Below are 16,962 nucleotides of genomic sequence, written 5' to 3' on the forward strand. Positions count from 1 at the left end.
TGTGAGGAGGAAAAAAAATTCAAACAAGATCAAGAATTTTAACCTTTTATGATGAGCCCCTTTCAAGAAGCTGCTAGAAAATGGTCTCTATTAAGAAAACCAGAAGAAATGGAGTCCAGGAAACAGCAGGTTCAGCATCTGTACACTCCCAGGACAATGGAGAAATGAAGTTAGCCTAGAAACCAAGCAAATCCAGACTGCAGCAAGATGATGAAGAAACCCAGAGATGTGATTTTAATTATGAAGACAAATAGATGGACTGCTTGATGCATATCCATTTATTCAAACAATATTTACATTACACAAATATTAACTGCAGGGAGGAAAAAAGTTTTAGAAAGAAATGTACCTAATAGTAATATGTTCATAGCCATAAATAATAAGTAATTAAGTCTAGACTTAAAAAAATTATGGCACTAGTCACAGGTGGGTCCTTTCTATCTGCAAACTTGTGCCTCGAATTCTGGAAAGTTCATAACTATGCTGGGGAGGATGGAAAGAAAATTCACACGTGTGTTTTGGGGACATATGGTTTAAGATAGCAAAATCTTTATCTTCCAAAGGAAGTCAATGTTTAACGTCTAAAAGTGAAAAATCAAGAAATAGCATTTTTAAGCAAGTTTATTTTAAAATAAGTGAAAATAGTTGTGAATGCTTCTAAGCATGGGAACTGAGAGCAGCAGAGTAGAGCAGTAGGCTTGTTTTTTGTTACAAGCCAAGTAGAACAGTTTGATATCCATAATATTTACATGTATTACTTTAATGAAAATTAAAATTAAACAATAAAGAAGAATGATTTTTAAAGATTAGCTGGCAGTAATGAAAGGATGGTCTGAGGTAGACAACTGGGTAAAAAAGGAAGTCAACAGTGTCACTGCAGGCCCCCAGATATGGTAAGGACCTGATCTACTTTGATGCTGGTGAAAAATAAGTAAGCTACTGGAACCAACAAGGAAAAGATATGCTTATTTATTCAACAAACTAAGCATGCACTGGATGCAATTCGCTATAAAAGGCTATGCGGGTGGCTACAAATACGAAATAGAAAAAGGTCCCAGGATGAAAGCATAATTATCTGTGAATACATAAGAAAAAAAAATCAACTTGACAGTAACCTTTTTCAGAGAATAGAAAAAGAACAAGCATTTCTTTTTATGTGGCCAACAAAGCCTTGATGGCAAAACACCAACAAATACCTGACAAGAAAAGAAAATCACAAGGTAATCCTTCTCGTGAGCGTAGATTAAAAAAAATCTCACAACATTAGCAAATCAAATCCAGCAATAAAAAAAAGAATAATATATCATGCTAGATTTTATTTATCCCAGTAAACTGGGGAAAGTAAGTAAATTCCTTAATTTGACAAAGGTTATCTACAGAAAAACCTTAGCAAAGAATACTTAATCACAAAAGTACTGAATGCTTCTCCAAGACCTAGAAAACAACAACAACAAAAAAGGATTCTATTATCATCCTATTCAACACTGTACTGGGGGACCCCAGCCAGCATAAGGAAAGAAAAAAACACAACTCTCATTATTTGAAGAAACATGATTCTATAACATAAAAAATCCTAAAGATAAGTATACTCAGCATGGTGCTGTGGTACAAGCTAATATGCTAGAAGGAGAAAAAAAGAAATTGTATTTCCATATTCCAGGCACAATTAGAAAATAAAACATTAAGTTTAGAATAGTCTTTACCACTAGCATTTAAAAGCACCAAATAAGAAGGAATAACAACTCTAATGAAAGATAGGCAAGACCTCTATGCTGAAAATTATAAAACATTAAGAGAAATTAAAGATCTAAATAAACAGGGAGATTTACCATGATCATGGTTTAGAAGATTAATATTATAAAGATAATAATTCTCTCTAAACTATCAATTTAATGCAAACCCAATGAACATCTTAGTATGTGATTTTTTTTGGAAGGGGAAACTCACAAGCTGATTCTACAATGTACATGGAAATTGCAGTAGTTAACAATAGCCAAGGTAATCCTGAAAAAATACTGAAGACACAGATGAATCTATTGCAGTTATAATAATTGACAGTATAATATAAGTAAAGGTAAAGTGACCCCTTGTTCCCCTTGGGAACATCAGAGTCTAGAAACAAACACACACAAATACAGTCACCTCATTTATGACCAAGGTGATACTACAGAGTAGTAGGGAAAGGACAGTCTTTCCAGTAAATGATGCTGAATCCAACAGTAATGTGGAAAAAAATGCATTTTAACCCCTGCCTCACACTACACACCAAAATCAATTCCAGATGGATTACAGATCTCAATAAGAAAAGTTAAATGAAGAAATTTTAGGGAAAAAACTAAAGTATCTTTTTGTACCTTTGCAGAAGACAAACATGTCTTTTTTCTTATTGCTATACATTTATGTGGTACAAGTTTTTTTAACATGGATATATACTATGTATCTATGATGTGTACAAGTGTGAAGTGTGAGCTTTTAGTGTAAAACCATAGTGTACGTTGTACGCATTAATTTCTCATCCCTCAACTCCCATGAAGATTTCTTAAACAACATAAGAGATGTTAACCATAAAAAGAAAATTAATAAACTGTACTACATTAAAATTAGGACCTTTCTTTTCATCTAAAGATACTACTGGGAGAATAAAAAAGGTAAATCACAAACTGGGAGATTTATGCAATATATATCTTGACAAAGGATTCATATCTAGAATGTATAAAGAATTCCTATACAACAATAAACTTTCAAGTTACCAGTTTTGGGTTATTTTTTGAGACAGGGTCTCGGCTTTATTGGCCAGGCTGGAGTGCAGTGGTGCAATCATGATCATGGCTCATTGCAGCAGTGGGACAAAATTAATTGTAATGAATGAAACATTTTCATGAAGAGCTTTATCACAGACCTGCCTGCCAGGCATGGTGGCTCACGCCTGTAATCCCAGAACTTTGGGAGGCCAAGGCAGGGGGATCACTTGAGCCCAGGAGTTTGAGACTAGCCTCAGCAACACAGCAAGACCCCCATCTCTACAAAAATAAAATTAGCTGGGTGTGGTGGTGTGTGCCCGTAGTCCTAGCTACTCAGGAAGCTGATGCAGGAGGACTGTTTGAGCTAGGGAGTTTGAGGCTGCAGCAAGCTATAATCACACCACTGTACTCTAGCCTGGGTGACAGGGCAAAACTCTTTCTCAAACAAAAATAAAAACAAAAGATAGTTTAAAATATTGACATAAGTAACTAATGTACAAATTAGAGGTGATATCCATGGAATACTATGCAACCATAAAAAAGGATAAGTTCATGTCCTTTGCAGGGACATGGATGAAGCTGGAAACCATCATTCTCAGCAAACTATCACAAGGACAGAAAACCAAACACCACATGTTCTCACTCACAGGTGGGAATTAAACAATGAGATCACTTGGACACAGGGTGGGGAACATCACACACTGGGGCCTGTCGGGGGGTGGGGGGCTAGGGGAGGGATAGCATTAGGAGAAATACCTAATGTAAATTACTAGTTAATGGGTGCAGCAAACCAACACGGCACATGTATACCTATGTATCAAACCTGCACATTGTGCATATGTACCCTAAAACTTATAATTTAAAAAAAACTGCAATTACTTTTGCACCAACCTAATACATTCAGATTGCAACAGAAGGTGAATTTTGGAAAAAACAATTATTCGAAAGATATAAATGCATTAGGTACCCAGAAAAAAAAAATTAGAGGTGATATAAGAGACAGAGGAGATCAGATGAGGGAAAGAATATACTATACCAGGCGTGTAACTATACATGCATAAGTGTGTGCCTAACTGTCTGGAATCAGAGAATACATAATGGAAGGGAGGCATTTGAACCTGAAGACATTAAAAAAAATGTGAAAAAAAGATTAAAATAATTATAAATGTATTCAAACATACAAAAATGTACATGATACAGGAGTAAGCAGTCTCAACATTTTAGTATGCTAATGCTCCAGACTTGAGATATATTTGCTTATTTCTTGAGGAAAATACTGACATGTATGCCTGTTTCTTTCTTTTCCCCTCTCCTCTCTCCCCTCCCTCCCTCCCTCCCCCTTCTCTCTTTCTCTCTCTCTTTCTCTTTGTTGAAGAACCTGAGATCTGAAGATCTGAGATCTGAGATCCCACATTTCTTTTTTCTTTTCTTTTCTTTTTTTTTGAGACAGAGTCTCGTTCTCGTTCCATAACCCAGGCTGGAGTGCAGTGGCGCCGTCTTGACTCACTGCAACCACCGCCTCCCGTGTTCAAGCGATTCTCCCGCCTCAGCCTCCCGAATAGCTGAGATTACGGGCGCCCACCACTATGCTTGGCTATTTTCTGTATTTTTAGTAGAGACAGCATTTTGCCATGTTGGCCAGGCTGGTCTCAAACTCCTGACCTCAGGTGATCCACCCTCTTCAGCCTCTCAAAGTGCTGAGATTACAAGCATGAGCCACCACACCTGGCCTGAGTTCCCACATTTCTTAACGGTATATATACATACACTGTGTATACACAGTGTATATACTATACGGTTTCAAATTTTAAACAAAACTAGATCTTAAGAATTTTTCTGAAATTTAATTTTTAAAAATCATTCATGTCAGTGCACACAGATCTACCTTATTCTTTTGAATGACTGTAATATTCCATACACTGATAGAATGTATTTCTCCATGAAGGACTATCACAAATAATGCTCAGCAAATACCCTTATACACTTACATCGGTATTTCTCTAAGACAGCTATCTACAAAGGAAATCACCAGATCAAAGGGAATGCATATTTTAAATTTTGATTATTACTGGCAAATTGTCCTCCAAAAAGGCTCTAACAATTTCCACTTCCACCAAAGCACATGAGGGCATGTCATTTTCTACCATACTGGCCAATGCTAGGCAATAATCAACAGACACAAATAGTATATTTTAATTTCATTTACCTGATCACTAGGGAGGCCAACACAGACTATATGGACATCAGAAATTGGGGACAGAGGAGGTAATTATAATTACAGACATAAGATTGCAGAGAAATGTGAAAGTAAAAGTATATCTTAGGACGAACAAATAATTTAATTTGGTTAAAATACCAGAAAGATAAACGCCACAATGAGGTTGTGAAAGGTGAATACTAACTTATACCAACTTAAGAGTACAACCAGACTTTTTTCCTACAGGTTATGAAACTACCCTGAAGATTTTTTAAGTAAAGCAGTGACATTAAAACCATGCTTCAGAAAATTTAGGAGCCATGTGTAAACTTTCATGGAGAAAAATTGGCAGGGAGATCAACCAGAGGCTAGGATTTGGCCACAGATGACAAGAACATAAACCAGAGCAGAAGAGTTAGGAAAGGATGCATTAGAAATGTATTATTTACGCTGGGTGCGGTGGCTTATGCCTGTAATCCTAGCACTTTGGGAGGCCGAGGCGGGCGGATCACAAGGTCAGGAGATCGAGACCATCCTGGCTAACACAGTGAAACCCCGTCTCTACTAAAAATACAAAAAATTAGCTGGGCGCAGTGGCGGGTGCCTGTAGTCCCAGATACTCGGGAGGCTGAGGCAGGAGAATGGCGTGAACCCGGGAACTGCATTCCAGCCTGGGCGATAAAGCAAGACTCCGTCTCAAAAAAAAAAGAAATACATTATTTACAGAACCAAGATCAAGAAAACTGGCAGGTAGTTACATAACAGAGGAGTAATCATGTTGACGGTTGAAGAAAAAGCTCTTCACCAACCAACTTGATGCTGACTACATTTAATGAATAAAACGGCCAAGAAATGTGCCAAAAACAATATGATGCAAGAAAAACACAATAGATGAATCATCTTAAAAACTCAAATTAAAATAAGGAAACATATTTCTTGGGTACCTGAGAGATCACTGCTTTCAATTCGCCGGAGATCTGAATCAGCCCAAAAGAGCTTGCCCAGCCTGCTATCAAGGGCTAAAGCAATTGGTTTACTTAAGCCACTGAAAAAGAGGACCTCCCGTTCTGTCCCATCCAAAGCAGCCCGTTCAATTTTAGGAGACCTTTCCTGAAGATTGGTAAAATACATATACCTAGAGGGAAAGGAGGAAAAAAATAAGTTACTGGAGTAAGAAACCACATAAAATGAGAATATTCTTATTAAGACAAATGGAGGTAGAGTATTTTTAAGTATTGTTTTTAAACGTTTTAAAATACGTATTTTTTGACCAGGCACAGTGGCTCATGCCTGTAATCTCAGCACTTTGGGAGACCGAGGCGGGGGTATTGCTTAAGCTTATGAGTGAAAGACCAGCTTGGGCAACACGGCAAAACCCCATTTCTACAAAAAATACCTCAAAAATTAGCCAGGCATGGTGACGTGTGCCTGTAGTCCCAGCTAGCTGGAAGGCTGAGGTGGGAGGATCACTTAAGCCCAGGAGGCAGAGGTTGCAGTGAGCTTAGATTATGTCACTGCACTCTAGCCTGGGTGATCGAGCCAAACCTTGTATCCAAATATATATATATATATATCCTCTTTTATATAAATATATATGTGTATATATATAAATCCTCTTTTATATAAATATGTGTATATATAAAATCCTTTTATAAATATATACATATCTATTTATATATTTAAATTTTTAAAAGGTCATGGGACAATTTTACTACTTTTAATAGTAGCAACAAAGGTACACAGAAGTTATTAGGGAGCTTTCATAGATTAACAGAATAGTGTTAGACATAGGCACACATGTTTTCAGAATATGATAAATTAAAGATCAGTGACTAGAGAGACCTTAACACAAAATTTTAAATTCTTTCTAATTAATCTATTTAATAACTAAAAAGAAGTTACATATAAATCACTTCTTATATTTAGCTTCTAGATTTCATCCTTTTCCTCTCTTTTGAAGTAAGCTACTTTACTTGCTGAATACCTTATCATTGACTCAGATACAACTGAGTATTGAGTATTTATTAAATGCAAAGCTCTTTATTAAATGAAAGAAAGCATACTAGTTCTCATCATAAAGAAAACTGATGTCTAGTGGTAAATACAAGACTAAAAAATAATTAAAAGTAAGGTAAATTGGAAAGGACTAAGTATAACTTAGGCACAGATACAGAGTACTGAGTATTCAGGAGGGGGCAAAAATCACATCTGGCTGGGATAAGGTAGATCAAGGAAAACTTCCTGGAGGACGTGGCAGTTGAAATGGTCCTGGAGGTGTGGTTAAGACTTAGAATTGAAGCACTAGTGGCCCAGGAAAGAAAGCCTGGGCAGTGAAATCAGAGAAAGTGTAAGACAACTGTTAAGATAATGCAGAAACAAACTGATAGAGAATATTGAATTGTTTGCTGGAGCACAGGACACTTAAAGGTAAATAAATAACAGGCTGAAAAAGAAGGGTGAGGAGAGTCTCAGAAGCCACAGTATCTGAACGCCACTTTAGTAACATACCCTTTCTCTGGGTTTACCACAATGGCTCGAGGTCTGTCCTGCTCGCCTTTTAGCACCACTCCAACTGATCTCCCATCTAATCTTGTCACATTAATGACATTGGTAGCCTCACAAGTCCAGTAGATGTAGCGGCTGTAAATATCAATGCTGAGGTCATAGGGTTGTATTTCCAGGTTCTGACTCGGAACTGAGCTCACAACCACAGTAAAGCCCTAGGGACAAAAAGAAATACAAAGAAAATTAAACTCCAGGGGCAGATAACCCTGAGGCAATCAGTCACAATGCTTACACCTACATGGGCACACAGCTGAGAAGGCTCTCTCAAGTCTTAAGGAGTATTTCTTACTGATACCTTTTTTTATGGGTAATGTGCTTCTTTGTTAATACACATCTCAAATGTTCCTTGGGTTATCCTGCTGCTGAAAAAAAGAGCTGAGGTCAGATTAGTTGCTCCAAGAACCTGATAATGCCTTGATTAAGAGATGGGAGTGAGAAGGTGGCAACTATCTTCTCTAAACTGGAGACAACCGTGGCTAAAACCACACCCTAGAAATATCTCTAAAGCAGTGGATTGCAACTAGAGGCAATATTGCCCCGCCATGGGCATTTGGCAATGTATGAAGACATTTTTTACTGTCACGACTGTGGGAATACAACTGGTAACTAGCAGGCAGAGACCAGGGATGCTGTTAAACATCCTACAATATTCAGAGCAGCCCCCCACAACAAACAATTAATCCAGCCCAAAACGACCACAGTGCTTGAGAAACCCTGCTCTAGAGATAACAGCAACTAGTAAAGGCTACAAATCAAGTCATCTCCTTTTCTGATCCTCAAGTCTACACATGCAATTTTTTTAAAATAAAGTCAAGCAAAAAGAGAGGCTTTGTCCATTTGTGCCATCTGAACTGTATCTTACTGGTATCTCTGAAGTAACATATTCCTTAATTTCTATCTATTAGTTATCAGCCCATCAGTCCTGGCCTATATGGTGGGAAGTGTGTCTGGAATACACAGCTATTACTATACCCTAAATGATCTCTCAGCAGCCCTAAATATATTACCTCCTTGCTCTTTATTTTAAGATGAGACATAGTGAAAAACGGTACTCTAACTTCCCTAAATTTTAATACATTCAAGATACAACTTACGATCACTGCTATGAGGATGACAACAAGTAATTATTTATAGTATTATAATCCCAGTCTGACAGGGCTTGGCCACAGAAAGCAAGCAAAGAAGTATCGATAGTGATGTGTAAATCCATAATTGGCATGTAAATGGGTAAGATTTATTGATAATATCCTCATTCCCATCCCACAGTCACCAAATAATTATGACCAAAAAAACCCACTGGATTAATAACATGTTAGATGTTTTTAACCCTACTGAGATTGTGTTATATGTTTCACATCCTCATATGTTTCACATCCTCTGAACCTTTTAAATAATAGTTAATTAGTAATGTAACTGTTATTTATTGAGTTCCTGTTACATAACACATAAGAGCTATGTGCTTTGCATTCTTTTCAGCTAAAAAAGTTCCTAAGAATCCTAAGTGAGGGATAGAGCTGGAATCAGAACCAAGGCCTATTTCAAGGCTTCTAATACTCCATACAATAGAAACGTAAGGAAAAAGACTTCATAAAGAAACGTAGGGGGCAGTCACAAAGCCATTACCAATACAACAGCTTAAGTACGCCTAACAATTTTCATCATAATATCATCATCAAACAATTGCTTACTCAAAATATCGTCAGAAGGAAAAAATAAGCTACTAGGTCCAGAATTTCAGGTTCATACACACATACACACACACTTAAGCAGAGTCAAGACTTAAGTGAAACAGAATGGTTGGTGAGTCCAGTTATTAGTCAGGAGAAATGAATTTTGAACCAAGCCCTCAATTACCTGGCTGCCATCTTCTTGTGCCTTTCGGATCATGTTTTGTCGTGAGTCAATCCAATAGAGTTGCTTGTCCAGTGGGTCATAGTCAATGGCCCGGACATTCCGAAGGCTGTGGATGGGAAGGATGATGTCGGGGCTCTGTTGTTCATCAATCACCATGCGGTTGATGGCACTCTTTTGACTGAAGAGCAGGAAAGTTGTAGGAGCTTAAAAGGAAGAAAAGAGAAAATCTGAAATCTAGTTACCCTACATCCTCTATCATCCAATGATTTGATCAGCCTGTTGTATGTATTTCATACAAAACAGACATAGATGTTGAAGAGCTAAGGCTGAGGACAAAATTCTTTGGCATGCCCTCAAAAACTCTCTTCAGAGTAACACTAATCAGCTCTCTGGTTACCAAATCAGTTATGAATTTACCTAATGACATAGCCACCTACCCTGTTTTTCTCCATCTTGTCCACAGAGATATCACAGAAAACTTCATTTCCATCAGGTATTTGATATACAAAATTCTGGTCTACCAAGTGAATAACCCTTAACCTATTCTGTCTGGTGGGTGGCAGGAAGCCTGGGCTTTTATAAATTAAAGCAGAAACTTCTAGACTGATTTTACACTTGACAGGGCAAGACCCATCTAAGGAAAAAAAAAAAAAAAGAAGGCTTATTTTTAGTCTCAGCCTTCTGATTTGATCTTAAGTCACTGAGCCTCTCTAGGCCAAAGTTTACTCAGTGGTAAAATAAAAGTCATAGTCATCTTGTCCCTCTCACTGAGTTGCTACAAGAATTTTACAACGTATATGAAAATACTTTAAAAACTGTAAGGCACTATATAAATGTAAATTTTTAATATGTTTTTAATAACTTAAAAATTATTTATAAAAAATTAATAGAGATGGGGTCTCGCCATGTTGCCCAGGCTGGTCTCGAACTCCTGGGCTCAAGCAATCCTCCCACCTTGGCCTCCCAAACTGCTGGGAATACAGGCAGAGCCACTGTGCCCACCCATAAATTTAAAATAATTATTTATTACCAGTAGTAGCAGTAATAAACTTGGTATTAACAGGCACTGAAACCTTAATGGATTGTAGATACTATTCTGTTGTGTATGTGAGGACGGCATGGAAAGAGAGCAGGTAAAAATTACAAAAATAATAATAGATGCTTTATGATATGGTTTGGCTGTGTCCCCACCCAAATCTCAACTTGAATTGTACTCCCACAATTCCCATGTGTTGTGGGAGGGACCCAGGGGCGGGTAATTGAATCATGGGGGCCGGTCTTTCCTGTGCTGTTCTCATAATAGTGAATAAGTCTCACGAGATCTGAAGGGGTTTCCACTTTTGCTTCTTTCTCATTTGTCTCTTGCCACCGCCAGGAAAGAAGTCCCTTTTGCCTCCCACTACAATTCTGAGGCCTCCCCAGCCATGTGGAACTGTAAATTAAACCTCTTTTTGTTCCCAGTTTCCAATATGTCTTTATCAACCGCATGAAAATGAACTAATGCAGTGGTGTGATCTCGGCTCACTGCAGCCTCCACCTCCCAGGTTCAAGCAATTCTCCTGCCTCAGCCTCCCAAGTAGCTGGGATTACAGGTGCCCACCACCATGCCCAGCTAATTTTTTTATTTTTAGTAGAGACAGGGTTTCACCATGCTGGTCAGGCTGGTCTCGAACTCCTGACCTCGTGATCCACCCACCTCAGCCTCCCAAAGTGCTGGGTTTGCAGATGTGAGCCACCATGCCTGGCCAAGAATGACTTCTGAGAGACTACCAACAACTTCAAAGTCTAATGCCATTTTTTAAATCTTCATTAAAATATCTGTATACATTTCATAATTATACTCTATTTTCTTAGTGCTTAGACATCACCTAAATACAGGAGAATTTTGTCCTTCTCAGGAATATAAAACATAAATAACCAAGCCACGACTCCTTGCTTTATTTCCTCCTATTCCCCATTCTTCACAGCTCCATTGTTTGTGGTCTCTCAGCTTATTTTACATTTACACTCAAATGAATACCGGCTTAAATCCCAAAGGAAATCAGTACTCACAAAGAAACTTGGTATCTACAAAACTGCAATTCTGCTTTAAGTTCTTCATTAGTTAAAAACCCACACTCAGCTTGGAAGATTTAGAAAGTTATCCCAATGATCCTACTACAAATCTCCATTTCTGGAGTCCATCATACTAATACATTGATTTAACAACTTTTAGCAATTTTTGTGGAGTCCATACTTCGAGTAGTAAAAACACATCACACAGAATAGCTAAAAAGTCTCCCACTATCATTTTATTTTAAAAGAATTATATTTTGGCAGTACTACTTTCTTAGTAAAGCAAGAAAAAAATTTTTAAAGGTTCTAAATTGGCTGGGCACAGTGGCTCATGCCTGTAATACTAGCCCTTTGGGAGGCTGAGGCAGTAGGATCACTTGAGGCTGGGAGTTCAAGACCAGCCTGAACAACCCAGCAAGACCCCCTTCTGTTTAAAAGACCTTAGAAGAAAGATCCCAGAGTTTTAGTTCCCATATTTTCTTGCCTGGGAAGCAATTAATCAAATATGTATTTGGCTCCTAGGATATTTTGCTGCGTACTCTCTTTTCCAAGCAAAATTTTAACCTTCAATAAGATTCCACAATTAGTTGTGGATCTTGTTCTAGAAATGCAGATTAAGAGAAAGGCATATGTGGCTCCAAATAAATACCTGCTCCAAAAAGTCTACTCAAATATATTAAAAATTACAAATTAACTGGTCGTTTCTAAAAGGCAGCTAATATTTTGACCTATTTTCAAGTCAGTAAGTGTTTAAAATGACAAAGAATATGCCATTTTAAAAGCCTAAATCCACCCTATCAAATTTATTAAACTCTAACCACCTCTCTCACATTTCCTTCAGAATGGTGCTTTAACAACGACCTCATCTGGTTGTCTTGAGTCTCGCATTCCCACAATGGAGACATCAGAGAAGCTGGAGGATGAGATGTACGTAGGAGGAAGCTTTTCAGTTCTCTTCTGAAGGCATATGTGTTCACTGGTAGCTTAGACAAAGATGTTGCTCTTGTTTAAGAATAGAATAAACTAAAAGGCCAAGCCCATCATGTATGACTGTACCATTTGTGCTCTGTGCCAGGGGCATTGAGTAGGAACTGAAATCCAGTCCACACTTAGCCACACCATACACCTGTAGGGCTAAATCTGCTCAGAGGAAACATCTTTTTCCAATTTGCACAAAGATGCCACAGAGGCCACTTCAGTACTGAATAAAGGATTACACAATCTGGCTTCCCATTTCCTCTCTGATCTAATTTCTTTATTCACTTCATTCCAGCAACACTAGCTTCCTAGGTGTTCCTCTAACATGTCGGACATGTTCCCCCAAGACCTTTTGCATTTACTATCCCCTTTTGCTTGATAGGTCTTCTCCCAGATATCCGCATAGCTCATTTCCTCACTTCCTTCAGTTCTTGACATAAATGTCATTTTTTCAGTAAGAACTTCCCTAATCACCCCAGTTAACACTGCAGTACCTGCCACCATCACCCTTTCTTGCTCTTTATATTTCTTCATTATACTTATTGCCACCTAACCCCTGACATAATTTATTTAGTTTATTATCTATTCCACTGAATTTCATTCACTGCTATGTTTTCCAACGGCTGAAATAATGCGCAGCATGTAATAGGTGCTTGATAAATAAACACTCATTACAATAATATATGAAGAAACAAAGAAACAAGCAATAGAGCCTAGCGCAGTGGCATGTGCTTGTAGTTCCAGCAACTCGGGAGATTGAGGTGGGAGGACTGCTTGAGCCCAGGAGTTCAAGTCTAACCTGGGCAACACAGTAAGACCTGATCTCTTAAAAAGAGGAAAAAAAGCCAGAAAGAAGCACTGAGTGACAAGGAGAGCCTTGTAGCTATGATTTTGAAAGTAAGAAAATAAAATTTGAGACAAGGAAAGGAAAAGAAAAATTTATTTAGGACCTCCAATATATTACATATCATACTAAATGTTATTTAATCCACAAAATTATCTCTATTTTATAGGCGAGTGCACTGAGGATCTGAAAGGTTAGGCCAGGCGTAGTGGCTCATGCCTGTAATCCCAGCATTTTGGGAGGCCAAGGCTGGTGGATCACCTGAGGTCAGGAGTTCAAGACCAGCCTGGCCAACATGGTGAAATCCCGTCTCCACTAAAAACACAAAAATTAGCCAGGCACCGGATGCACGCCTGTAATCCCAGCTACTCAGGAGGCTGAGACAGGAGAATCACTTGAACCTGGGAGGCGGATGTTGCAGTGAGCCAAGATCACGCCACTTTACTCCAGCCTGGGTGACAGTGTAAGACTCTGTCTCAAACAAACAAACAAACAAAAAGTCTTTCAGCCAGAACTGCCATCTTCCAGTAATTTGCCAAAATGATGAACACAAAGGGAAAGAGGAGAGGCACCCGATACATGTTCTCTAGGCCTTTTAGAAAACACGGAGTTGTTCCTTTGGCCACCTATATGCAAATCTATAAGAAAGGTGATATTGTAGACATCAAGGGAATGGGTACTGTTCAAAAGGAATGCCCCACAAGTGTTACCACTGCAAAACTGGAAGGGTCTACAATGTTACCCAGCATGCTGTTGGCATTGTTGTAAACAAACAAGTTAAGGGCAAGATTCTTGCCAACAGAATTAATGTGCATATTCAGCATGTTAAGCACGCTAAGAGCCGAGATAGCTTCCTAAAGGAAGCTATCAGAAAATGGAAAGTTATCAGAAAAAGAAGGAAAATGATCAGAAAAAGAAAGAAGCCAAAGAGAAAGGTACCTGGGTTCAACTGAAGCGCCAGCCTGCTCCACCCAGAGAAGCATATTTTGTGAGAACCAGTGGGAAGGAGCCTGAGCTGCTGGAACCTATTCCCTATGAATTTATGGCATAATAGGTGTTAAAAAAATAAAAGACTTCTGGACTGTTAAAAAAAAAAAAAAAAGTTAAATAATTTTCCCAAGGTCACAAAGCTGTTGGGTAAAACAGCGTATGTGTTTTTCCAAGCCTTGCCTTGTTTCTTCATTCATTTATTTAACAATAATTTCTTGAGTGTCTACCACAGACTAAGTGTTATTCTAAGGCACATAAGATAAGTCAATGAAGAAAACAGAAAAAAAATTGTTGCTTCACATGGAGTTTATATTCCAACAGACAGACAATAAGCAACAAATATAATAAAGAAGGAAGCGACATAAATAGTAGAGTGTATAAATTACATAATACATAAAGAGGTGAAAGTGCTATGGGAAAAAGAAAAGAAAAAGTACAGATAAGGGGCACTGGCATGCTGGATAGAATGGCAGCATAATTTGAATTTTAAATAGCATGGACCAGGTGTCACTATGAAGGAAACAATTAAGCAAAGACTTGGACATGAACGGTATCCACGCAAATATATGCAAGAACACTCCAAGCAGAGTAAACAAGCAGTTCAACAGTCATGAAGCGGGAGTACCCGGCCTAGCTGAAACCAGCAATGAGGCCAGTGTGGCTGTCATGAAGAAAGCAAGAGAGATAAGAGTAAAAGCTGAGGTTAGAGAAGAAAACTGAGTGGTGGGGAGTGAGAGTGAAGAAGGGGTTATGAAATGTGGGGTATAGGTCATGTAGGACCCAGTAGGCCATTATAAGAACTAGGTTTTTATTCTGTGTGAAATGAGAAGCCAAACTTCTCAAAAGAGATGTCTATGTATGTCACTGTCGTTTCCTTTTTTCCAATCATGTTTTAATGTACTGCATTCTGCATTTCACCATTACTTCCCTGAAATTACTCTCTTCAGGGTTAATAACCACTTTACCCAAAAATCCAGTGTATGCTATTTTAGACCTCCCCTTACTCATTCAACAGAGTTCATTTTTGAAACAACCTAATCTCTGTCTTCGTGCCTCTATTCTCTCCCGCTTTTCCTCTTACCTCTCTGGTTGCTACTTCTCAGTGTTCTCTGTGAACTTCTCTTCCTCAACCAGAGTTGCATAGTTTACCAAGTGCCTTCTTTTCTCTCCATCAGAGTTAGCCCACTGATGGGGGTTATGGCCCACAAGTTAAATCTGGCCTGCTGCCTGTTTCTGTAATAAAGTTTTACTGGAATTCAGCCACTTCAATTTTTAAAATGTATTGCCTGAGGCTGCTCTCACACTACCATGGCGAGAGCTGGGCAGAGTTCAGCAGGTGTGACACAGCCTAAACACCCACAAAGCCTATGAGAGAAAGCTGCTGGCTCTTGAACTATACCTTCTCTTTAGGTAACCTCATTCATTTTAAATACATCCTGGTAATCCCAAAATCTGTATCTTCAACCTCATGTCTCTTCTCCGATGACAGTCCATCATCTATGACACATAATCTAGAGGTCATCCTTGCTTCCTCTTTCTGTCCCACACAGAACTCATTAACAACTTCTGCTTGCTCTAGCTTCAAAATACATCTCGAATCCATCAACCTCTCTTCAACACACACGCTGCTGCCACCACCATTGTCCAGGTCTACCTGCATTACCACACTGGTCTAACTGACTTCCCTGCTACTGGTTCTCCCCAGAAATCAGACCATGTATTATCTTTAATCTTCATAACAACCCTATACAGCAATTACTATTATTATTCCAATTTTACAAATGAGAAAAAATTAAGGCTTAAAGAATTTATTACTTGTGTAAAGCAAAAAAGCTAATGTGTGGCAGAGATTCCAAAGTATAACCTCTTAATCATTCCACTACATGCTTGTGTCCTTTCTCTTTCACAACTGAAGTTGGCATCAGAATAGACCAAATTTTTCCTATGGGAATTCTGACACATTCTCTCAAGCACAAAAGAAAGTCATGTCAATAGTTAATTACCTCTAATATCCTTAGCAGTTTGTTACTTTCCATCATATTGACCCAAACCCTACACCCCTCCCATAATCTACTCTGATCTAATCTACTTATTTCTTAATCGTATCTACCAATTTGTTCTTGTCTATCCACCAAGAAATGGGCCTTCATATATATTTAAGTTATAAGCCAGGTTTCCCCTAGCCAACAATGTTTTGTTACACACTTTGTTGTTAGTGTTATGTGTGTACTTGCCGGTATTTAAAAATCAGAAGATGAGGGAGTCACACACACACAAAAATCTAGATTCAGGACCAAATGAAAAGATCTGGTAACATCAGCTTCAGTTAAACTGCAACTGCCTACTATGTTCATTGCATGTTCTCTTTAGTTTCTCATCAACTGTTACTTTATACTGGGTTACATGTTCTCATACGCGTTTTCTGTATGGCCTGTTAAACATTTAAATTTTTTATGACTGTCCTACTCTATGCACTTCAAAGGACAAGTAAGTTGTGTTTTGCGATTCACTGTTTTACTGTTTGTAATGCTCTTCCCTTCCTTTACAATAAATATGATGCATGAAACTATGCAACTTTTACACTTAATATTTAATGTCCAAGGGTAAAAGACTTAATTTTTCCTTTTTTTTTGAAGAAAGAATCTCTCTGTGTCACCCAGGCTGGAATGCAGTGGTGCCACCATAGCTCACTGCAGCCTCAATCTCCTGGGGCCAAGTGATCCTCCTACTTCACCCTC

The 16,962-nt window shown here is 38.3% G+C and overlaps 1 protein-coding gene across 8 annotated transcripts in view; it reads right to left on the reverse strand.

Moving 5' to 3' along the window:
* LRP6 (LDL receptor related protein 6) overlaps positions 1-16,962 on the reverse strand; it is a 170,290-nt gene that overhangs the window by 42,406 nt on the left and 110,922 nt on the right. For all 8 annotated transcript variants that reach the window (XR_004665617.3, XR_608456.5, XR_008954639.2 and 5 more), the window contains 3 exons: positions 9,358-9,560; positions 7,447-7,658; positions 5,883-6,073 (listed from right to left, as the gene is read on the reverse strand). Coding sequence is in view for 5 of the 8 variants with exons in the window: in XM_063593360.1 (XP_063449430.1) it covers positions 5,883-6,073; positions 7,447-7,658; positions 9,358-9,560 (606 nt within the window). In the remaining 3 variants the exon portion in view is untranslated. The remainder of the gene's footprint in view (positions 1-5,882; positions 6,074-7,446; positions 7,659-9,357; positions 9,561-16,962) is intronic.

This window comes from Pan paniscus, chromosome 10, assembly GCF_029289425.2.
Source record: "Pan paniscus chromosome 10, NHGRI_mPanPan1-v2.0_pri, whole genome shotgun sequence".
Classification (NCBI taxonomy): domain Eukaryota; kingdom Metazoa; phylum Chordata; class Mammalia; order Primates; family Hominidae; genus Pan; species Pan paniscus.